The sequence below is a fragment of the Abramis brama genome, assembly GCF_963993115.1.
Source record: "Abramis brama genome assembly, chromosome: 11".
NCBI classification, from domain to species: domain Eukaryota; kingdom Metazoa; phylum Chordata; class Actinopteri; order Cypriniformes; family Leuciscidae; genus Abramis; species Abramis brama.
The window spans coordinates 34,359,704-34,384,393 of NC_139973.1; the positions used below are offsets into that span (position 1 = coordinate 34,359,704).

Consider the following 24,690-nt stretch of genomic DNA (forward strand, 5'->3'; position numbering starts at 1 on the left):
TTGCAGTACTTTCAGACGGTTCAATAATAAGCCTTTGTGTAAATCACATAGGATGAAACAGTTTAGAAATATTATCCTTAATTTAATTAACTGCATACATTAAGCATTTATTTTGACGGTGCTAATTATCATAATATCGTGTTTCAGATGTCATGTCTGTTTAGGATACAGTGTTATAAAGTACCCTCATAAAGGTAGAAATATTACTTAGTATGACGTGCACTAGCCACTAAGTAGTCGTTCTGACATCTCTGTAGGTTTATCTGACACTGATACACACAGACATACACATATATACATCTTACCTTAAGAACTGTTTTGTTGTCAGATGTGGGAGTCCGACCGCCCCATAGAGCAAACTTACACGGATCGCCTTCAATGTGTTCGGTGACTCCTAATTCTGATGTCTGTCAAAACACATTTGAATTCACACTACCACTAGCGACTTACTAATAAAGTGGGAAAAAGTCACTAAAGACCTAATTTTGCTGATGATGTTTACACTTCTTGACAATGTGTCATCCTTACCAACAGCTTGTTCTTGTAAACATATTTGGTGCGTCCAGACGAGTCTTTCATCTCTTTACTGAAAACGAGGGAGATCTCAAAGAGGAAGAGATGTCGGTCCCGGCCCTTGCGGATCAGAGATTTGGGGTCCCACACCTGGAAGGTGTCCTGTAGGATCAGCTCACCCTGTACGGCCAGGTTCTCATCAAAACCTGAAACCACAACAACAATCACACAGATAAACAGATGCAAAACTACATCGCAAAATGATTCTGCCACCGATCTGAAATTCAGATTCTGGCTTTTTGGTCAGTGATTTTTTTCATCAAGCAAGAAAATACATAATTAAAAACAAGCGGCAAATTTTTCAAATCTTATTTTCAAATCTTATTCTACAGTCTAATTGTAAAAGAAAAAACCCTTCTGCACACAGTTGCGTTTTCAGCACAGCTGCCGTAATTATCGCTCACCCTCCAGCATGCTGACGTGCATGGCATCATTAGCACGTTTAGGCACACTAAGCATCACCTCCAAACCCTCCTTTATTTCTCCTTTCCCTTCCTCACAACATGTCAGCAACTCCTGTTCACAAACACACCCATTTAGAGCTGCAAACTGATTCAAAATGTATTTAAAATTACATAATTATTACATCACATCAGACAAAAAAAACTGAGTCTCCACCTTCAGCAACAGCTGGTATTTGGTGATTCTCTGAACGGGCTTGATCAGGTACGATGAGATTGAATTGGCCAGCCCATGTCTCCGCTGTATTTCCTGTGAGAAACAGAAGAAAACAACAATAATCTTGTTGCTTTAAAACTGTGGTAACTGCTAAACAAAGATGGTAAGATGGTATGCAGCTGGTCTAGCTGGTCTTCCACTCTGGTGGTTTGCTGGTTGACCAGCTGGTCTGCCCCCAAAACAAGTACCCAAAATCCTTTAGGACAGGGGTCGGCAACAGGTGGCCCGCGGGCCAAAACTGGGGCTGGATGCCATGGTACAGACATGGCCACAGCTTCGTTCCCCTGATCGCTCTGCCCCTGGAAGTTCCAAAGAGGATTTGCCAGGATGGGATTCGTCCTGGCCAGCCCAAGTATGGTTCATGGACCTAATATGTCTAAGGGACCTTCTATCGCAGGCAGGGGGCACAATCTATCACCCACAGCCGGAGAAGTGGAAGTTGTGGATTTGGCCCCTGAGGGGGATCAACCCCTAAACTCTTGTCTCTCAACCGAGGTTGTTGAGAGAGTTGACCCCATGAATAAACTGCAATTTAAAGTGGAGAGTCTTCACTTTATGGTGCAGAGGACACCAGTTGGACCCAGTTAACTGCCCGATGGCTTCAGTGCTGGAGTTCCTTCAGGATCGTTTTCTGCTGGTCTATTCGCCTCAAGTCAAGTCAAGTCAAGTCACCTTTATTTATATAGTGATTTTTTACAATACATATTGTTTCAAAGCAGCTTTACAGTGATAACAGGAAAATAATGCAACAAAGTATGTGTGGCATGCCTGTGAGCGACTTGCTTCAGCCAATCAGAAGCCGATGTTGCTTTGTTCCGGGTATCCTTTATAGCTTCAGCAGTGTGCCGTCACACGCCACGTGGTGATGTTACGCCAAACAGAAGTGGAATAGTTGCAAATGGGCTACAGATGCAGTCCCGCTGAGGCGTTCCCCATACCGTCGTCATCATGACGCAGCGTCTCGTTCCACTCTCAGGGAACCATGGTTACAGTCGTAACCCGAGACGTTTTTTCAAATGTCTTAAAAACGTGGATACGCAAACGTTAGGAAAACATTCCATTTTTATCATTCTTCAAACAGTATGGGAACATTACTTTTGAATTTTCCATGAACATTCTGTAACAAGTAGTTTAAAAAACATTTTGAGAACATTATTAAAGAACAGATAACGAACATTCTATTATCATTACTGGAAGAACGTTTGTTCATAACTTTGAAAGAACCTTGCCAGAACATTAGCTAAAGTTCTGAAAACATTCCCTGTTAGCTGGGAGAGTAATCAGGGTGGGTGACAGCAGCTCTCTACCACTCCCTGTCTGTTCTTTGAGTCATCTCTAGCTTCTCACCTCACAATTCATCAATCTGGTGCACTTTGAGAGTTAAAAATTAATATTCAGTGTGCAAATTAAACAAAGAAAAATTCAAACCTTTTTTAGTAACAGTGTCTGTCTACATTACACTACTACATAATAATAGTTATAACATTAATCCCATGATAGTAATAGCCATATATTGTAAAACAAATGCACTGAAAAATAAAGGAAACTTTCATAATTAGTTTTGTACTAATTTCTATACTTCACATTAAAGATGTGATTGGGTCAGCCCAGTGTCAATCAAGAAAAGAACCAATGGGCCGCTGATCTACGTGTTTAATGAAAAATGTAAAAAAAAAATAAAAAAATAAAAAAAATAACGCTGACTTTTTTTTTTTTTACCAATGTATTACAACGGCACTAACCCAGCGTCGCCAATTAAGCAAAACAAAACAAAACAAAACAAAACGAATGGGCCGCCGATGTACGAGTTTTATGGGCCGTTAAGACAAAGACAAAAAAAAAAGAAGCCTATTAGATGCATCGGCCCAAAAAGCACGTCGGCCCACCGGGAATCTCCTAGCCTACATGCGTGGACGTCACACTTTAAATCCTACCTGTTGCCTTTGACCATCCACTTATTTAGCTGCTGGCGCATCAATTGACATGCCATCTCCTTTTCCCTTTCTTTTTCTATTTTTAGTCCCGACAGCTTTTTTGCTTTATCCATCTTTTTTGACTCGTACCTGCTCGCTCAGCGCTCACGGCGCCTCCGCCTGCTCGCAATATTATCCCCCCCCCAATCTTATGAAAATCCTACTCTAGCCTGTTAGTCCTCTAAAAAGTTATATAACATTGAGGAAATGCAGAAATTATTTAGAAACGCACAACAGCAGCTACGTATAGATTTAAAAAAAATAAAAATAATTACCATCGCTTTGGCGCCCCCCTGGTGCTGCGCCCCTATGCACCGCATATAGCGCATACCCACTTTTGCGCCACTGCATGCCACACAAACCTCCAAAATGAACTGAGAGAAAAAAGAGAGCCGACTCACATCGAAGAACCTCCCGGCCTGGCCCTGGATGAGCTGACTGGAGTCGGGCTTGTTTTTGCAGTAGGTGACGTACATGTGAAATTTATCAGCCTTCAGAACAAGGAAAAAAATAAACACATTCACTATTTATGTTGCAAACAACCTCACCGGATTTTGAAAGTACCAGAAGCAACTGCTTATGAGCATTAATACTTCACAGCTGAATTGATATTTTAGACCTTTCATGCTTTAAATAATGATCAACAAAATGCAGAGTGGGCAAATTTCCCATTTTTACAGCCTCTTAGCACACACTGGTTTTTAAATATTCAAATGGAGTAAAATGATGATGACTTGTCCATACCGAAATCACAATATGTTCTCCTAACAAAGAAAATGTTGAGGAAAAAAGACAATGATTCATCTGTATCTCACCCATGTGACAAAACAATGGCCCACATCTTCTGGAAGCTGCTCATAGTTTTCCAGCTCTTTAAGAAAAATGCTGCAAAAACAACAAATTATGGTAAAACAACTAGTTTTTTACACTTTCTGAAAAAATATGAACGTGCGTGTCGTCGGAGTGAGTGGTGTCCATGCTGTCAATAGGGTAGTTTTTCCTAGTGAAAAACCAATATTTGGTCATTTTGAGAATATCAGCATTGGCCAATGAACAACACTGATGAACATGATCATTCTGTTCTTTTGAAAGGATGAAATATTAAATTATAGTTTGGCACTTTGCATCAGCCAATCTGCTCTTGAAAGTGTTATTATAGTAATATTATACTATTAAAGAATGTATTAATATTTTGAATTATTAATATTTTGAATTTATTTTTCAGTTTTCATTTTAATATTGTTATGTTAATTATGTTATGTAATTTTACCTTTAAAATTTCAGTTTAGTTTTAGTAATTTTAGAGGTTTAACTTTGCCAAGGTACCACTTATAATTTTCATTTATGTTTTTTAAGTTTAAGTTTTTCATCTAATATTTCAAATATTTATTTTATTAATATAATATTTTATATTAAATAACAAATATTTATTATATTTTATTAATATTATGTAATTTTTTTTAATTAAATAATATTAATTTTATTTCAGCATTGCATCAATTAACAAAAACAATTTTCATATGCTTTTGTTTGAGTTAACAATAACAACACTATTTGAGGTAAAAACTGAGTCTCATGTGCAAAGATGGTAGTAAGTGCGTGCCATACTTTAGGGTGGAAATGTACCAGCTAAGCAACTGCCATTGAGAAGAATGGGAATGCTAGATCTCCTTGGCAAGCACTACTAATTACTTACACAGACCATCAAAGTTAAAGATTTACGAGCCATCAAAATGACAGCTTTACTGCTAAGCTATAGCGCCTATGCAAATCAATGTACATAAACCTGGATGTAAAGCCTGTTTGAAAACATACTTGTTGTGGAATTCATAAATCTCCTGAATATTCCCAAAGATCACATGTTCCTTATTCGCAATTCCAGATGGGATCTCTGCACCGCTTGTCATTTCCCAGTGAAAAGTCTGCGCATAAAAGCACAAGGAAGGTTAGTTTATCCTTAGTTCACAATTCTTGTACAGTATATAACTATGCAGCCTTGGATTATTGTTGCAATCAAAAGCCATGACTGTCTGAGATCACTGAGAAAACCTCTAAAGCTTCTCTTTGGCAGAAGAAACACTCTCACCTCCAAACATTCCTGTAGGTCTCGTACATAAGCTCTTTCTGTCTGGAGCAGTTCAGCCATAATATACCTACAGAGAGACCAAAACACCCCACTGAAAGCCCAGCAAATTACAGACATTCAAATGCAAAGAACGTCTGAGACAGCACTTCATAAAACAAAGCTAATTCCTCAGGAAATGGTTTAGATTAATAAGGATTTTGTGTGAAGAAGAAGCTATTGATGCTGTGATTTAGTTTGGGACTATCGGCTTAACCTGCGCACAGGAAGCTGGCACGCACCATAAGGATTCTGAGTCATATTTAAAATCTTCATCACTCACTCTTTCTTTCTGGCAGATTTCTTCTTTTCCTCATTAACTTCATGGTCAGGGTCGTTGAGGTTGACCTCTGGGTCAGGGTGGGTCAGGCTGGCTGGAATAATGTCCAGCTCCAGATCTTTATTGTCCTGTTGAGGACAGAGGGAATGACAAAGATGTTGATCCAGGAATATGTTGCACACATTCACATTCTGCTACATAGACCAAAAATTGCTTTTTTTTATCTGATCTAAACTTTTGATTCCTCATGATATAAAATTATGATTTATAAACAGGATGCATAAACTGGCTTTGCTTGGCATCTCACCTCAGAACACACTCCCAGCGTTCGATCTAAGGTGCAGCGGTACTGACCCATCCGCATGGAGAAGTCTCGGTACCGTCTGTCCACCGTGGACACCCACCTCTTGAGCTCGGTCACATGGACATGCCCTTTCTCCACTAAACTACCAGCAAGCTGGATCAACAGCTTCACCTTCTCCTGCGTTTGCTGAAAGTGAAGAAGGATATTCTTCATAAAAATTCAGATTTTGTGTTCCAAAAAAGCATTCAAGTTTGAAACAACATGACAGTGAATGAATTTTCAATAATCATCATCATTGACTGTTGTCAGTGTTTTTACCTTAGCGGACACACGGAAATCTTCGTACTCTTTTAGTAGTTCCTGAGCTTTTTCGCTGGTGTCACCAGGCGATGTGTGTGTGGATAGAAAATATTCTCCTGACTCCTGTAACCAGTCAATGGCCTGCGTAGAGGACAGGGTTTTAAAAAGTTAAAAGTCATTTCATGTGTTTATTCACAATCTCTCCTCTCATTGGACAAGCAGATTTCCATTTTGTACTAGATAAAGGTCTAACTAATGGTTTAAACAAAAAGTTCCTAACCCTTGTGAAAAAGAAGTATGTTAATTATATTGAATGTGCATTTGTACAGCACTTCAAATCTAGTACAGTATAATGATTTTTTTAAAAACTGTATTACATTTTTTTAATGACTAAGTTGCTTAACACTTAAGTTCACTTAAAAAGTGCGCTTTGCAATAATGTCAAATTAAAATTTGATATTTATTTTATATTTAATATATTTAATATTTATACTTTAAAGATAATATTTATATATATACTTTAAATCATTGTGTTTTAAATATCTTTTGTTGTGCTTTAAAGCAGGGGTTCCCAAACTTTTCCATGCCAAGGCCCCCCAAATACCACTAGGTTCTGGCCAAGGCCCCTCCGTATTGAACCCATCGACAATACTACGGCACGGCACATGTAGAAATAAATAAATAAAACATCTAGGTGAACATCAGATTATGTGATGGTGTTTGATACCAGCCAATCAGAAAGATGAGATGCACCGATTACAATTTTCAAGGCAGATTCCGATTTTTCATTGAGTTTGACCTGCCGATACAGATTTAAGCCGATTCTGATTTCATTATTTCTAACCACTTTACAGCACACACAAATATTTATTTTTTATATATATATATATATATATATATATATATATATATATATATATATATATATATATATATAATAAAACACCACTTTTACCCAAACTGGTTAATAAAAACAAGTTTAAATGGATACATTCTCTTCATTTTCTTTTCTGACATAGCCTACTCCTTGTTAAAACACACTATACATGCAAATTATGTGAATTTTTTTGAGTGAAATCATATTTATTTTGTCCATCAAAAGTGTGCTTTCACTTTAACTGAGCGTGAGCAGCGCTACAAAAATAGACTCGGCGTCGAAACCCTCCGCTTCACTGCTGCTCATGCGACGCTCCTGCTTGACGCTCACGCGCTGCTCCAGCTCGCGGTGTGAATGCACTCACTGAACATGCACGCCGAAAAAAATTTGCGCTGCTCACGCGCCGCTCGCGATCTGAAACGGCCGTAATTCACAAGGTTTCCTACATGTGCGTTCTGTGTGCATGTGTGATGTTGATGTTGCGCGATGTTATTCATGCGGCGCCCGAGTGCATTTGAATCGGCATATGTCAGACTGAAAATCACGTGAAAATCGGCCAATTCTTGTCACTAGCTGATCAATCAGATATCAGATAGGCTATGCAACAAATTATTATAATGTTTTTTCATAACAATACTCATATTAGCAAACATTTATTTTTTAACTTTATTTAACTTTTTTTTTTTCAACTTGCTGCGGCCCCCCTGGCGCCCCCTGGCGGGCCCCCAGGGGGCCGCGGCCCCCACTTTGAAAACCCCTGCTTTAAAGAACCACTTTTATGCGTTGACTAACAAACTAAAGCACATGTAAAGTACTTGATTATAATCAAGTAGTGCTTTATTCGATATTACATTTAAATTTAATACATTGTATTAAACTTCATCATTACAAATGTACAATTACCAATATATTTAAATACATGACATTCAAGTTTCAATGGAAATGATATTAAATACTTTCCCGTAAATTCTTGTCAGTACATTTGGCAGTACACTATAACCATATTTCAAGGACAATAAAAGTAATTATGAAATTACATATAAAGATGGAATTAAGACCTACTTAAGTGGGTTAAAAACACTACATTAAATTTGCACTTAAGTATATTCTTTTGTAGTCTTAACTATATTATTTCCATAACAAATACTATTTTTAAAAGTATGCTGAAGTGTAATTCTTTTTCTTCAAAGACAAAACCACCAATGTTATCGAATGCTTCAAAACATACGCCTGTACAAAACTCTCTCACTCACCTGTTTAGCGTGTCGTTCAAACAGAACGTACTGTTGGCACTGGTCTAAACGTCTTTTTTTCATAGTCCAGAAATGAAGGACACGGTTTTCCCTCTGTAGCAGCTCACTCAGAATGGCTAAACATAAATAAAACACACAAGACAACATCAATGCACAATTACAAACATTCAGGCACAATCGCATACAGACCAACTGTATATTTTGCAGGTATAATGCCTTTAAGTAGTCCTGACCTTTGACTTGGGACTCAGTGGCTCGATTGTGGGTGGCGACCCCAGGCATGCTCACATTGTTTCGATGGATGTATTTGAGAAAGACCTCTGCGTTACGACGAGCTAAAGTACACGCCTAGAACCAGAGAAATAAAACATTCCGTAGAGTCAGTGCACATAAGCCTAAACTGTACAGTGACTTCTTCATTTACCATGTTTATAGCAAGTGAGGTTTTAGGAGTGTTGAGGAAATATTTTAGTCAAGGTTTCTTTATTACAAATGAAAATATTTTTTACATGCTGTGACCTATTTTAACTGACACATATGTGGTCACATATGGTGAAATCTTGCTGCAGATGCAGTTTTTAAAAATATAAAAAGGACAAATTGGTGAGGGAGCTGATGAGCTTCTGTTGTTGCAGGTGTTTTTAGTCTGTGTATGTGTAGGTGTGAGGTGTACCTTGAGAAAGGCTTCTTTCTGCTCCAGGTGTTTGTTGATGAGAGGGCTGACGTGGTCAGTCTCTGCCATTGAGCCCAATTTATCATGACCTCCGCACCAGTCCTCCTCTCTCCTGTACTCCAGTTCCAGACTCTCCAACACATTACATACCTGAGGCAGACATACACTATGTTACACACATACAAAGTAGCATCACAAAGCTTAATTTAAGTCTCTGTATGCTTTACAGTGGTCAGTCAGAGAGCAGGGTGGCCAATCACAGATATGATGGTAATATATTTAATACAATACAGTGTAATGAGAGTAAAGAGACATATATAAAAACGGCAGCATTAAATGAAAAATAAAACATTTGGCAAATATATATTTCATTCATTAGAGAGAAAAAAAAAACTGATAATAGTGTGTATTTTCGGAAGATGTTGGAACTGACACTAGGGGGAGCTAACATTTCTGTTTAGGTACAAATGAGCACGATTATTGGGTGATAATATCCAAATATCAAAATCAATGAACCTTTAAGGCAAGTCGTTCTTCAATGCCAATGGCTCTTTTATCTCAAAGGATCTCATGTGACCCCATGTGAGGTGCCAGCAATGCATATGGGCTCTATCTATTAACTGTATTTTATTTATTTTTAAAAGCATACTTTATTACCACAGGTTAGACTAATGTACACTACCATTCAAAAGTTTGGGGACAGCAAGATTTTATTGATTGATTGATTGATTGATTGATTGATTGAAATTAATACTTTTATTCAGCAAGGATGCATTAAACTAGATTTTAAAAAATAAAAAATAAAATTCAAATAAATGCTGTTTCTCTGAACTTTCTTTTCATCAAAGAATCATGGACAAAATGCATCACAGTTTCCACAAAGGAATTAAGCAGCACAACTGTTTTCAACATAATTTTCAAGAAATTATACTTAAGCACCAATTTAACATTAAATTGTAATAATAATTCACAATATTACTGTTTTACTGTATTTTTGATCAAATAAATGCAGCCACGGTGAGCATAAGAGACTTGTTTCAAAACATTAAAAAAATAGTGCTGACACCAAATTTATGAACGGTAGTGTCTAAAATATACAGCTTCTTATGCCCTTAAAATATTACTTTAAATGAAGGCTACAACTCAAAGGTTAACTCAATGTATACTGCAAAAAGAGTCTTGACATTTTCAAATGAGCTACTAAAAAAACTCACAGGGCATCTTAAAAATGCAGCGCTCATGGCGTGAGGCACTGAAAAAACCATTGCATTTACTGGCCAAAGACATCCATCTGGTTCACATGTACATAGAATTTTTTAATCTAAAGGCTGATAAGCCATTTAAACTGAAATTTACAGGTTTATCACTAGTTCAACCACAATCTCAGCCACTAACACTTGTTGGCATTGATGGTAACCATGACATACTCCATTACAACCCACCTGTTCAGATGTCTTGTAGAAGGCCACAGAGGCATTAACCAGCTTTAATCTGTCCTCCATCTTCAGCATGAGGGTTTGCCAGTGCAGGGCCACGGTCTCGGCGCAGGCCCGGACGGCGTCTGGGTCATAGTGACCGGCCTGCAACAGCAGCTCCGCTCTCTGCTGGAGCTGCAGGGCGCTCTGGTGGGTGCGCTGGAGGGAGTCGGCGTGGAGCAGAGACTGTGGGCAAAGAGAGGGACTTTCAAGTAGGGCTAAACAATTAACGATATTTAACAATGTGGAAGCTGACACTAAACATGTCACTCACTTTGCAGGAAAAAAAAAAAGCTAAGACATGTCTTGAGTTCACACTTTCACTTACTGATGTAGCCTAGTAGAATGTAATTAGAATGAAAATCAATATATGGGGGGCTTATCTTTCTGTAATATACAGTAGTTAAGCAATATCACACAAACAAGCATGCTATTTTTTCAGAATATCAACACGATTGCAAATTAGATATAGATCTATAGATATAGAATTAGAGATTGAACTTAAACAGTTCAATAAACAAGAAGTAAATATTGTGATGTACATTTTAGACACTCTGGTTTTTGCTCAATTTAAAATAGTACCAAACTGAGTTTCACAGTGAAACTGTTGTGCGTCTTCCAAGCAACACACAGTGGCGCTTTGTTGCTGAATGAATCAGCGTATTTGAACGAATCATTGATTCAATGATCCACTTATGATGAACCAACAGGCTGTAAATCTGAAATCACAGCTCCCTTCAAAAGGGCACCATTTGTAGTGGTGTCCGAAACCATAGTGAATGTTATCGAGTGCACTCTTTCAATCCCATAATGCACCGCAATAAGGTACAACCGATGTATGCTCAATGGCTAGAGAATACCCATAATGCACTGGGAGGGTCATGCCGAATGAATTCTTGGTCTCGCCAGAAGATTGCGTTCGCGACTGAAACATCCATCCATCTATTTTCCAAACCGCTGGTCTAATGTGGGTACAGCGTAATATCATACAGGTATAAATTCCTTTTTAATCGATTATTAAATTGTTTAATTAAGGTTTATACATGCTAGTTTCCATGACAGAGCTCAAGATAAATCTTTTCATTACTATTGGAGCTGCCAGTTTGCTAAGTTTAAAATGATTATTAAAAGACAAATACAAACTATGCAAAAGCGGCAGCCCTCCCGACGCACTCAGTGTCTGAATTCACTCACTCGTTTTCATTCACTCCTTAAAGTGGACTATATTAGTGGAGTAATGTAGGGAATAGTGAATATGAATGCTGAATGAATCAGCCATTTGAGCGAATTGGTTGAATAAATGACTCACTCATTAAGACTGTGACCTTAGAATTAGATTTCTGCAGTGTATTATTATAATAATTGAATTTATTGATTAAATGTAAGAATTTGACATAAGATGATTAATGCATACATCTAATAAGCAAAAAATAAAAAATAAATTGGCAAATTATTGTTGTTCCAGAAAATATAGAATTATTATTCTTTTTTTTTTCAAAATTGCACACCCTTTCTTTCAAGAAGGGGCTCGTTTTAATTCTTGAGGTGTACTTAAATTAATTTTGTTAACTGCCAGGACCGCAGAAGAGGCGGGTAAGGTCACGGAGGGAGGAGGGCAATTAAGACACATTCAGTTAGACGTCCTGCCGTTCAAAGCCAAAACAATCAGCGGTGAAGCACAGTCTGATTCTTTCACAAGAGCACATGCTGGATGAATAAAACTAGCAGCCTAAATTTGCACATTTGTTTGGCATCGCAAATTTGAGTTGATGAAAAGTGGTACTTGGCCTGAAAAGTTTGAGAACCATTGCTGTAGATGATTAAAACATATATTTGGCGAAAGGGAAAATTTGGCCAATACTCAGCACTGACTTCCTTTGATTTAGAGAGGCTGTCGTTAGTGGAGAATTATACGCAGCAATTTGCTGAATTAAAACTCGGTCTTCATTTTGGACTAATGTGCTTCTTACTTGATAAATTTGCTGAGTAATTGTTGTTTTTTTCTAAACTTTTCTGAAAAAATCAACTCAGCTGTTTGGTATTCCATGCCTTTGATGAATATAATGAAGGGAGGCATTATAATTTATAGATCAATTTATCTTCTGTTTATATTGAGAACAATGAGAACCCATACTAACATTACCCAAAATGTGTTTATTACCACCTGCAGGGTTAAATAAATAATCTGTTTTCTTCTATTAGCAGATTTTTTTCTTCCTAATTGCAGGTAATAATGTACACAAGGTTTAATATTTAATATTAATGTTCATATTACAATATATTATAGCAGATTCAGCCGCCCCCTGCTGAATCTATTAAGCATAATGTGTGTGTGTGTGTGTGTGTGTGTGTGTGTGTTTACCTCGATGGCGAGCTGAAACTGTTCATGCTCTCTCTGAAGTTGTTCCGCCTCAGACAGGGAACCAGCATTCGTTGTGCTCGCCGTCAGCATGGATTCACCATTACGGATCCAACCCAGCACCTGCACAGATCATCACACGCATGTAAATGATCATGCACGTGTATGCAAATGCACACACACACACGACCATGTGACAAAACAGGCTACAGAAGTGAAACATGAAAGGCTATGAATTATTTCGGATTAATCTGTTAACATATTCAGAGGTATTCATTTAGGGTTTGGTGCAGCCTCCTGGTTTTTCCATTTTCTGACAACATTTTTGAAATGCGTAGCTGTCCTTGCTGTAACTCAATGTCTCAACTCTGTCAGATACAGAAATAATGTGCCATGTCAAATAATAAATATTTGCAAATCTAGCATTCAACTATAAATTTACAATATAGGATGGCTCCCAACCGATTTTCAGCTTCATCTATTGAATTGTTGCCACTGTCAGCAGCTATTTTGTTTAACTGGTGTTGTTAGCAACTAATTAGACATATTATATATACAGTCATATATATGAATGCCTAATTAAGTATGTCTAATTAGTAGCTATATTTATATATATAAAAACACACTGTATATATAATAATAATATATGTGTGGAATTGTCAAGTTCACATAACTTAATTTTTTCAATTACGCATGAAGTTTATTTACTTAACAATTTTAAGGCAACAGGTTTTCCCACTTTTTTTAAGTTAAGTCAACTGATCACATTTTACAGTGTGTATGTATGTGTGTGTGTGTGTATATATATATATATATATATATATGTGTGTGTGTGTGTGTGTGTGTGTGTGTTTGTTACACTGAAGACTGGAGTATTTTGAACAGACTTATGACATGACTTGTGCAAAATATATACATGGTGGTTTAAATAAAATGCAAATTCTATTCCAAATATAATCCAAAACTATTGCTGGTTTTACAATTTTGGGTTTTTTAATGACCCTTTTCCTTCTCTCAGGACTACTTTTGTTCATTTTATTGTACTTTTTATTTATTTCAAATATTTATTGATGGTCTGAGGTCAGTAAATAAGATGATTTGTTTAAAGAACATTCTAGTTAACATCTCTGATTCATATCAAAGTGGAAATGCTGCCATTTTCAAAACTAATGGCAAATTGCTCAACATTTCGTTCCATTTCTCAAGAATCAGTGAAATGTGCAGAAACATTAAAGCTGAGCTGGAGGGAGTCCCCACTCCCACATTATGTAACACCCTGCCTACATTTACATTCATGTTCTAACCAAACTGATGTGCAAGAGAGTACATATAGAAATAAGATACAATATAATTAATTAAAGAGCAAAGATAAAGCTGAGAGGTCCCGAGATGACAGCGCTGCCAGTAAGAAAGCAATGCTGTCTATGAAATACTGCAAGTGAATTGATTGATTCATTTTTCTGAAATGCAGGGCTGCAGTCTGCACCCACACACTGCCAGAGTCTGGATATGAGCGACAGTGTGTGTGTGTGTGTGTGTGTGCGCGCTCAAAGTGTCAACGATAAAGGCAATTAGCTGGGCACTCAGTACTAATGGCATCAGTCAGAATCTCAGACATTAGCACAGCACAGGCTTTTTTTTCCAGAAATCAGGCGTTACTCAGGACATTACGATGAGTGTGTAGGGTCCCAAAATGTGAGCATGAGCTGAGATGTAGCTATTGGTTTTAAACACACACCTGTTTAACCTCCGCCTGAAGGTGTCGTAGCTGCAAGCACTGCTCCAGACGTTTGTGTGTGTGTTCTGCGCTCACTTCCAGCTCATGCTGCTTTTCATTCAAGAACTCCAGCAGCTCTTGAATTTTTGCCGCCAAATCAACATCTTTTTCTCCGGTGAGTTCCACACCTGAAAAATACACATACATATTTACTCTGAGTGATTTACTCCAACTCTGAGTGAACTCTCTGCTCCTCACCACGGGGCTTCTCAGGTGCTGCGAACAAATCACTCCGCAGAAGTAGCAGTGCTTCGCCTTCTGAGATTATAGTTCCCAGTATGTATACGGTTAGAAGATGGCTGTGTCATGTGACCTTGTTATTTGTACACGCTGTGACTATACAAATCACAACATGTAAATAGGAAAATGTTGGCGTTATTTTGTCACTTATTGGGAGCAGTATGCTAGCTGGAGCCATTTACCTCCAGTAGTTGTGCTAAGCTAGGCTAGCGGTGGGTGCGTCAGACAGAGTTACGACACACACGGAGATGAGAAGGGTATGTATGGACTTATCTAACTCTGGGGGATACGGTGAATAAGCTAAAGTCCCCAAAAGTTGGCATGTTCCTTTAAATTAGTTAATTTCATCTATAAAGCAGTTCTGCAAAAAATGATGTCATTGTCCAGCTCAGTTCAGATCTCACACAGCAGCGTCAGTACAGTCAGGTCAATAATATTGTTGAATATTAAGTGTCCCCATCTAAGCATTCCAGAGACGACAGTGACAAGGAACCCAAACTCCATCGGGTGACAGAATGGAGAAAAAAAACGTAGTCAGGGGCTACAGTAGTTCTCCTCTGGCCAACGAACAAACATGGTGTGAATATGATTCAATAATAAAATATATAAATCTAAGTAGCATGTGTAAACAAATTCTGTTTTTTTTTTTTTTAAATATCAAGTTCCACAAACATTTGACAACAAGAAAGTCTCCAAATACTGTTTGTGTTCTTTATGAGCTGTATGTTTGTACTATCATTTCATCTTTATCATCACCAAACAAACTTTTTTTGTAAAATGTTTTGCTTGAAAAGTGCTATACTTGTTCAGTGTTGAGTCCAAGTCTGAGTCCAAGACCATATTTTTGAGACTTGAGACGAACTTAAGTCTGATTCCGGTCTTGTTCAGACTCAAGTATTGCAAGTATTTAGAAGCCAGGACTTATTCCGCCAAAGGAAGCGTTGCACTTTTTCCCATTCAAAACAGTATGAGTGCCGCGTCTTGTGATATTCTATAGTCTTTGGCTGTAGTCACCTAGTTGACTAAACGGCAGTGTCAGCAAGAAGATTTAAAAATAAAGAGACAGGTATCTACATGTACATCTACATTTTCAGAGACAGGTATTTCAGAAACTCAACAGATATGAAATATGATCATTAGAGAAAAACGCTGTTAATGAAAAGACGAGCACTGGACTGCTGCAGGTTAGTGGCGAAATATATTTATTTATTATTCAGAATGCACAGTTGGAAAGAAAATATATTTATAGGGACATTTCAGCAGGTTCAAGATAATTCATGTTAATGCAGAGAACATGATTCATTGTTTTAATCAATTGACAGCCATAGTAATAATCTGCGTTCTCATGTATGTGCGCTGAACACTGTTACCTGAGTTGTCACAAGTATAATGTGGAAGCAGTTGTGCAAGTAGTTCATTTTCTTTCCTCTGTCCAGCAGGGGGCGCTGTGCTGTGAACAACTATGTCTCAGGCCTCCTCTGAAGGTCTCCATCTCAGCGAGGAGTTATTATGGCATGTGAGCGGGGAACGTGTCAGGTGAGTTGTGTGATGGAATGTCCCAGCTGCCCAGCAGAGCGTCAAATGCATGGCATCGATCATATGCGCGTGTCTGTAACTGCATTAGTGCGTGACAGACAACCAGCGTCTGTGTAAGTACTTGTGAGACTCCTCTCTGCAGATACAAGACAGGGCGTTTTAACCTCCTTCTACTAACCCTTACATCACCCCACTTATCCTCAGCTACCTGCCTGTGGGCTGTCTCCATGACAACCTCACAGCAGGCCACAGGAGTCGGTTCCCATGGGAACGCGATGTGTGAGTGACAGGACGGCCTCTGCAGTATCCCGAGCATCCTCGCGGCAACCCAACAATGAGCGATAGAGTGTGTCCGAGGAACCCCAAAGTGACGAGCGAAGGCCCCTGTCACCATGGCAACCTTGGTATAGGGGATGTAAAGGGGGGTTTCCATAGCAACCTTACCCCTGCATACAGAGTTAATAGTATGAGAGATCCCAGAGCTGTCTGGAGCTCCGTCTCCCTCCACTTCCTCCAATCCATTTCATCTTCTCTTGCTGCCATACACACATTTTCCATCCTTATCTTTCCACCCAATCCTCCGCTTCTCTCTCTTCCTCTTTCATCACACATATCTAAGGCAGCCCATAATGTGGGTAGCAGCTTTCTGCTGTTGTGTCCGTGGTAACTGTCAATAAAATACAACAGAGCACGGAGGAGTGAAGCGATGACTGATTCACACTCTTTTATCTCTCCACTGAACACTAACTCATCATCACTCCTGCGTTTTTCTCATCTCTCACTGGCCCTTACAGCAGACATTAGCCAACTGTCTTGCTGCCATAAAGGCTGGTTCACACTGACTCAACGAACAGCACATATTTAAACATTATAAAGTAGGCTGTTGGATGTAGAGTGTTAACGTTACTCCAACAAGCTTTGTTTTAAAAGGTTATTATTACTGGTGAAACATAAATGATGTTCTCATCACATGGCGTGAGAGAGAAGAAGCTAATAATAAAAGAGAAGCACACTGACGTGCACAAATAAAAAACGGACAGTGGATGAAGGACAGCAGGTCAGCGATAAAATCATCTGTACGATGTATATATATATTCTTAACTGTATACTGTATATACTGTATATATATATATATATATATATATATATATATATATGTATATATACATACATACACAGGTATGTACATACATCAATATATATGATAAATATACACACACACACACATATATATACAGTATATATATATATAGTGTGCTATCAATTAAGAAATTAAGTAATTAATCTGTAAAAAAAAAAAAAGCTGTAATTAATCGGACCTAACATCACAGTTTTTAATATATTTTTTTATTGTAATCATTTTCACATGGGCATTTTGGCAAATTTTGTTGTTGTTGCGTGCTGTCTGAAACAGCATTCTGTGTGCATGAGTCACGTGTGTGTCACACAGACGCACACCAGTTCTCTTTTGTGTCTTGTCTTAATGCGCTTGAATGGTTTAAGAGCATTTGCATGAATAAGAGCATGGACATATAATTGAAACGGTAGCTAAAGGAAGACGGAAAGAAACGGATGCTTTATTAATTGCATTAAATATTTTTAACGCATAAAACTGAGAAAAAGTTGCGCGTTAATCTTGACAGCCCTAATATATATATATATATAAATATATATAATAAATGGGTTAGTGCTGTCAATTTAAGTAGATTATAACTAATGCAATACATAATTAATGCAATTATTGTTAACTATAACTGAAACTATTAAACAATGTTTTTGGTAAAGTTAAATAAATCTGAATAGGTCTTAACTCAAACTGCTTGCAATCACATCATTATCTATAGGGCACAGCTGATTGGTTCCTGCTGTATCAGTAGCCAATAAGATGGTGTGCTCAGCCTTCAAATACTGTACTTGGTTAGCATTTGCTGTAGCAGTGTAGTGCTTTCAGAAACCCTCCACCTTCCCCAGCTCCACCTGTTTAGATCTGCTATGGGTAATTCATGTACGCTATATTGTACCGCAGCAACATGTCTTACTTGCTCACAGCAGTGTTTCGTGTATTTATTGGCAGTAGCAAGTCCCGTACTTGCTCTGCAGCAGTGCAGCAGATTCATTCCGCCAAGACCAAATATATCAACATTGTCATTCTCATTACCATGCCAAACACTCAGAGAGTTGTCATGACAGAATTATATATACTATATTAGATGAAAATGTAGCCTTGGCAATAAGTAAGCTTAAGTTGAACTACAAAAATTAGGCTACTGAAACTAAAACTGAAATAAATGTAAATTAAAAGCTAAAAGGAAATATTTGAAAAAGTAATAAAAATGACAAAATTACAAAAACTAAAATTAAAATGAAAACAAAATATGAAAACAAAAGCTAAAATTTAAATTATTAATAAATACTATGATAGTATATAAATAATATTAAAACAACATTGCACCAGACCCATATACAGATCCCAGTATAAGGGGTCTTCTTACCATCAAAGCAAATAAAGCTCGAAGTACCAAGTTCATGTTTTTCTCCACAGGCAACGCGCCTCACAAACCACACTTACAGAGAGCAGACAGCTCAAAATGAGACAGAACGCGGGGTGTTGAGAAGGAATGCAAGAACATGTTCTGTGTGAAGGGCCTTTTGTCTACCGCAGACAGATATGGATTGCTGTGGACTGTACACTTGTGATAGGCTTATGTTCAATTACATGGAAATAAAACAAACAATGCATTGACTTCTAAAGTCGTTTTCTTGTGATGTCTATTCAATGATTTTGCACAATCTTGTCTTTAGATTATTTATGAACATCTTCAATATCCATAAATATTGATTCAAGTGATTCATTCCAAATAATTTGAGTAAATAATCAGCATATTATGTAATTAATTGAATTAAAATGTTCCTGATCATTTCTGATTAAATGAGATTATGTCAAAGATTCCATGACCCGACAAACACAAAGTGAACATCGGTAAACCAAGCGTGAAACCAATGGTGACACCAGCACAGCAACAACTGCCAACAAACACCAAAAGTGTTAAAACGCTGATTCAACAGAACCCAGCAACTGTAGTATGAAATTATTACTCTCTCTCGCACCCTTCACTCTGTCTCTACATCTCTAGTATCTCTGAGCAGCTCCTCACCTGAAGCCTGGACCTCCATGATGTACTGGTGGAGATCCTGTCCCTGCTGTATGACCTCATAGGTCATGTTGTTCATGGCGAGCTTGCGCTCAGTGTGTCTGTGTAGTCTTTGTTCAGCCAGCGTGAGTTCCTCTGTGTTGAAATCAGAAGCTTGTCGCATCAAATCTTGTTTCCATGCATCCAGCTCACCCATCACCTACGAAACAGATGCCATTTATTACCAGTTTACACTCATATTCATGAAATAATAAACAACATCTATTCAATATAATGAAGAAAAAAAAAGTGTGTGAAAAGCTCAATTAAATTATCATTAAAGTCCAATATGATTCATGTTGTGTGAGAAACAGACCAGAATTGAATCGCTGAAAATTTTTACTGATCCAGTTCAACGCTTTAAAAAATGTGTTCACAGTGGTTAACAGCTTACTGGAGCAATGCGGAGTAAAACTAAAGTGAATATGAACTAAAACTAAATGCTGTATAAAATTAAACTTTTGGTAATTGAAATAAGGCAGATTTTTATATAAATACGGTAAAGCAAAATAAAAATTATTTTAAAAACGAAAACTGATCAAAATGACAAAATTCCCCAAATCTTAAACTAAAAACCATATATATAAAGATGAAATAAAAACCTATTAAAATATTAATAAGTACTGTAATACTTTATTGTGAATAATACTAAAATAGCATTGCACAGAAGGCAAAGATTATCAGTAGATAAAAACTTTTGTCTGTCACACAAAGCAAGCATGGCTTCAGAAGACTAAAGTGAAGACAGTGTATTAGTCAGATCGACCACTGCTGTGATACTGTAATGGTGCATTTGTTTCTTTCTTTTCTTTTTTTTCTTTCTTTTTTGAAGCTTGGCAGCCCTAGTCTTCATTTGCTTTCATCATATTGAAAAGAGTAGGCAGGATATTTAAAAAAAAAAAAAAAAATCACTTTTGGTGTTCCACAGAAGAAAGTTAGCCAATCAAGTATGGAACAACATGCGGGTGAGTAAATGATGCCAGAATTTTGGGGTGAACTATGAGATAAAGTATATACAGTAAGACAAACAAAACTCCTAAATCCAAAAACAATTTTACATAATACACAAACATATATACAGACGTGCAAATGCAAATGGCAGAGAAGCATATCTGTTGAAATAAAGTTGCATTAATTAAGGAATGGCCATCAAACACACAAACATATTGACACACCTCCAGGGCGTACTGTTCAAAGATACGGAGCTGCAGGAAGATGTCCAGTTTGATCCTGCGCTCATGAAAAAGCTCCTCCATATGAGCCTGAGCCTCATCCAACTGCTGTAGAACACCCTCGATATGAGCCACGGAGCTGGCATGTGGCAGCTTATTACAGGCCAACGCTGAGTCTCTGTTTGAGCACACACAAACCCACGCCAAAACATCCAAGAGCAAATCAATATCAGTAGAGGGCATGTAAATCCAGAACCAGTATATACCAGCATGCCATCACATGTAATGACATGTTCAGAAGTAATCTAAAAAGAATATTATTTACACTTTATTTCAATGGTCCACTTTAGACATTCTACTAACTATAAGTAACTTTGCAACTACAGGTAAACTAACTCTCATTAGAGTAGAGTTAGAGTTAGGTAAGGTTTAGGTGTTAGTAGAATAAGTTGACATGTAGTTGCAAAGTTACTTATAGTCAGTAGAATGTCTGTCTGGGAGCATCAAAATAAAGAGTTAGCAGATATAAAGCAGACAGTCCACTAATACTTTAATGAGAGTTAGTTGACATGTAGTTACTATAAGTTACTTATAGTTAGTAGAATGTCTAAAGTGGACCATCAAAATAAAGTGTTACAGAATATTATTAAAATTGATCTGCAAACCGAAAAATGTTGGGGCTGTAGTTATTTTGTGACCTGTACTTCACAACTTTGTTACTTTTTCAAGGCTGTTTCAAGTATCATGTTAGGAATAATTTTGGTAACTTCTGGAATGGAAAATGTGAAAAGAACATGATGAAATGCTGTACAATAGGAGCGTGTTGTCAAACTCACCGCAGATGCTGAATAAGCTCCTCCCCTTCTTTGATGACATTGAGTGTGGCATCCAGAGTGCTGCTCTGCTGCTGCTGAAACAGTCTGATCAGCTCCTGAACAGCATCCACAGACTCAGAGTTCAGCACCGGCTCCACAAGAGTCTTCTGAAAGTCCTCCATCCATGACCACAGCTAGAAACAGACAGGACAGACATATAGACAGTCACATAAGTCAGACAGATATTTCAACTGTATGTTTTGGGAATTTTTTTGGGAGTCTTTCTGTATTGATGGCTGATTGTCAGTGTTGCTAGGTAGTTGTTTGGTTACTAGGTTACTAGGGTGCATTCTGGGTAGTTGCTATGGCATTGTTGCAAGGGTGTTGCTAGGCAGTTGCTAAGGTGTTCTGGATATTTTGTCTAGCAACCACCCACAAAATCATAACAACTGCCTAGAAACACCCTTGCAATCACTTAGAACACTCTAGAAACAGAGTGACTAGGGTGTTGCTAGAGTGTTCTAGGTGGATGCAGGGGTTTTGCTAGGCATTTATTAGAGTGTTGTGTGGGTTGTTGCTAGGCAGTTGCTACAGTGTTCTGGATATTTAGTCTAGCAACCGCCCACAACACCATGGCAAGTGCCTAGCAACACCCTTGCAACCACCTAGAATACTCTAGCAACAGAGTGTCTAGGGTGTTGCTAGAGTGTTCTAGGTGGATGCAGGGGTGTTGCTAGGCAGTTGTTACAGTGTTGTGGGTTGTTGCTAGGCAGTTGCTAAGGTGTTCTAGGTTTTGGATAGAGTGTTGCTAGGTAGTTGTTCTAGGTAGTTACTATGGCGGTTGGGGGATTATTGGGCTGTTGCTAAGTTGTTCTAGGTAGTTTTTAGGTCATTGTTAGGTGGTTGCAAGGATGTTGCTAGGCAATTGCTTAGGTGTTCTAGGTATTTGCTAGAGCACTGATAGGTGGTTGCTAGGCAGTTGCTAAGGTGTTCTGGGTATTTGCTAGGTGGTTGTATTAGTGGTAGCCTCCCTGTGCCAGGCAGGTGGTTGGTAGACAATTGTTCTAAGTGTTTATTAGGGCACTTTGGGGGTTGTTAAGGTGTAGCTAGGTGATTGCAGGTGGCTGTTTCTCTACTCCTTTATAGTCAGAAATACTGCTCTCAGAAGAAGTTGTTAAATTATTATGTTGGCTTTGTCTATTTAGTTTAGTATTTAATTAGTGCAATCAGTCAGTAAGTGGAGTTGAGAGCTACTAACAAAATCTCTTATGCATGAACAGAGATCAGTCACAACCAGCTTTTTGGAGAGCACTGTTTAATGTGTGTGGGTGCACTACCTCTTTAGTGTGGGTGTGAAAAGACACTGAGATATCCAGCAGCAGTTTCCTCTGTTCCACCCTCCGTACAAACTCCTGAACTCTGACCTCCAGGTGATGGGCGGCAGCGTAAATCTCTTCTGGATCACACTCTCCCGTCTGAGCCAGCTGCTCAGCTGCTTCCAAGAGCTTATCCGCATTAGTATAAGTGTTCTGGAGAGAGAGAGAGAGAGAGAGAGAGAGAGAGAGAGAGAGAGAGAGAGAGAGAGAGAGTACATTAAAAACATCTTCCATGAATATTAACAGGAATCAATAGCATGAACAAAATGATATCACTGCTAATGCTCATTTGCTCCTCTCTCATCAGAAAAAAAATATAAATACAATCAAAATAAAGAGAGTGGGTTCTAACCTGTGCCACCTCCTGAAAGTCATCGTGTCGTTTTTGTAGTGCTCGTGCTCTGTGTACAGACTTCCCAACTCCTGTATGTTTACTGAGGAATGCCTCTCCATGGTTTTCAATCCAGTCCAAGACCTAAGCACACACACACACACACACACACACACACCAACATTGGATTGTATATTCCAAATTTAAAGGAACGTTCCAGATTAAGATATATCCAGTTCCTCCCTTTTGAAAAAGAAGTATGCTTATTTGCATTGAATGTGCACTTGTAGCGTACTTCAAATCTTTTGACATATAAAAATCAAAGTTTTCTTTAAAAAACAAACAAAAAACTGGACATCCAGATAATATAACATTAATGAAATAAAATGTCACTTAAGTGTACTTACAGAGAATAAACTTTAATAACTCTATTTTAAAAAAGTGCACTTTGTAATCATATTAAATTAAAAGTACATTGAAGTACAGTATCATTTTTAATAATAATAATCGTTTGTTGTGCTTAAAAAAGAAATACACTTATTTTGATGTGTTGACTATCATACTAAAGCATATGTAGTACTTGATTACAATTTTAACTGTAGAGTGTTATTTGATTTTATATTTAAATGTAATATTTTAAATGTACTAAATTGTATCGTTATCATTATAAATGTGTAATTACAAATATATTTAAATAAAAGTTTCAATAAAAATGACATTCGGCAGTACACTTTAGAAGTAATTATGAAATGACAAAAAGACGTATTAAGTTCTAATTAAGTCAAAAAGTTTAACTAATTGCGTTTAATATAAACTTAATATAAACTTTCATTTTCAAATAATATGCAATTAAGTTGTCAGAAAACATTACATTCAGTTAGCACTTAAATTTTTCACTTAAGTATTTTATTTCTGTAATAAATATGCAAAAGTTTACTTCTTTTTCACATGAGTTGCCTAATTTGTAATGTTTCTTTCCTATAGAAACATTTTACACATCCTAAAAGCAAGTCAGAGCTTAAATAATTTGTTGTAAAGAGGCTCAGTTGATTCTGAAAAGGTTCAACAGACTTCATCAGTAAGAAGTCAAAGTTCTTTAGTTCACTGCACAAGCTCAGTGCTCGAGTAGGCCTCATTTCTGTCTAAAGAGTCCCTGGAAAGGATCCAGTCACATCAAAGAAACAACACAGTCCTGACAGAGAACCGGTGAAGGTACAACAAAAAGTCCCTGAAGGCGACGGCCACAGGAAGTGGAGTGTATTGTTGGAGGAACTGACTATAGGCCAAGCACAATACTGCCGTCCCTCGAGGATTCTGAGGCAATCTCAGTCAACTCTATGGGTCAGAGTTCGTGTCACTTCCTTGTCACTTCCTCTAATACTCTG

General features: G+C 37.7%; 1 protein-coding gene across 1 annotated transcript in view; it reads right to left on the reverse strand.

Annotated features, from left to right (window-relative positions):
- Positions 1-24,690, reverse strand: part of kalrnb (kalirin RhoGEF kinase b) — an 82,779-nt gene that overhangs the window by 29,165 nt on the left and 28,924 nt on the right. The window contains exons 10-31 of the mRNA XM_084128966.1: positions 23,327-23,449; positions 22,936-23,127; positions 21,620-21,792; positions 20,787-20,961; positions 19,576-19,771; positions 14,606-14,772; positions 12,871-12,990; positions 10,476-10,694; positions 9,034-9,183; positions 8,594-8,708; positions 8,361-8,476; positions 6,249-6,371; positions 5,934-6,116; positions 5,630-5,754; positions 5,311-5,377; positions 5,040-5,146; positions 4,040-4,109; positions 3,626-3,715; positions 1,192-1,284; positions 978-1,089; positions 529-719; positions 306-407 (exon numbers count right to left, since the gene is read on the reverse strand). Of these exons, the coding sequence (XP_083985092.1) occupies positions 306-407; positions 529-719; positions 978-1,089; positions 1,192-1,284; positions 3,626-3,715; positions 4,040-4,109; positions 5,040-5,146; positions 5,311-5,377; positions 5,630-5,754; positions 5,934-6,116; positions 6,249-6,371; positions 8,361-8,476; positions 8,594-8,708; positions 9,034-9,183; positions 10,476-10,694; positions 12,871-12,990; positions 14,606-14,772; positions 19,576-19,771; positions 20,787-20,961; positions 21,620-21,792; positions 22,936-23,127; positions 23,327-23,449 (3,009 nt within the window). The remainder of the gene's footprint in view (positions 1-305; positions 408-528; positions 720-977; positions 1,090-1,191; positions 1,285-3,625; positions 3,716-4,039; positions 4,110-5,039; positions 5,147-5,310; positions 5,378-5,629; positions 5,755-5,933; positions 6,117-6,248; positions 6,372-8,360; positions 8,477-8,593; positions 8,709-9,033; positions 9,184-10,475; positions 10,695-12,870; positions 12,991-14,605; positions 14,773-19,575; positions 19,772-20,786; positions 20,962-21,619; positions 21,793-22,935; positions 23,128-23,326; positions 23,450-24,690) is intronic.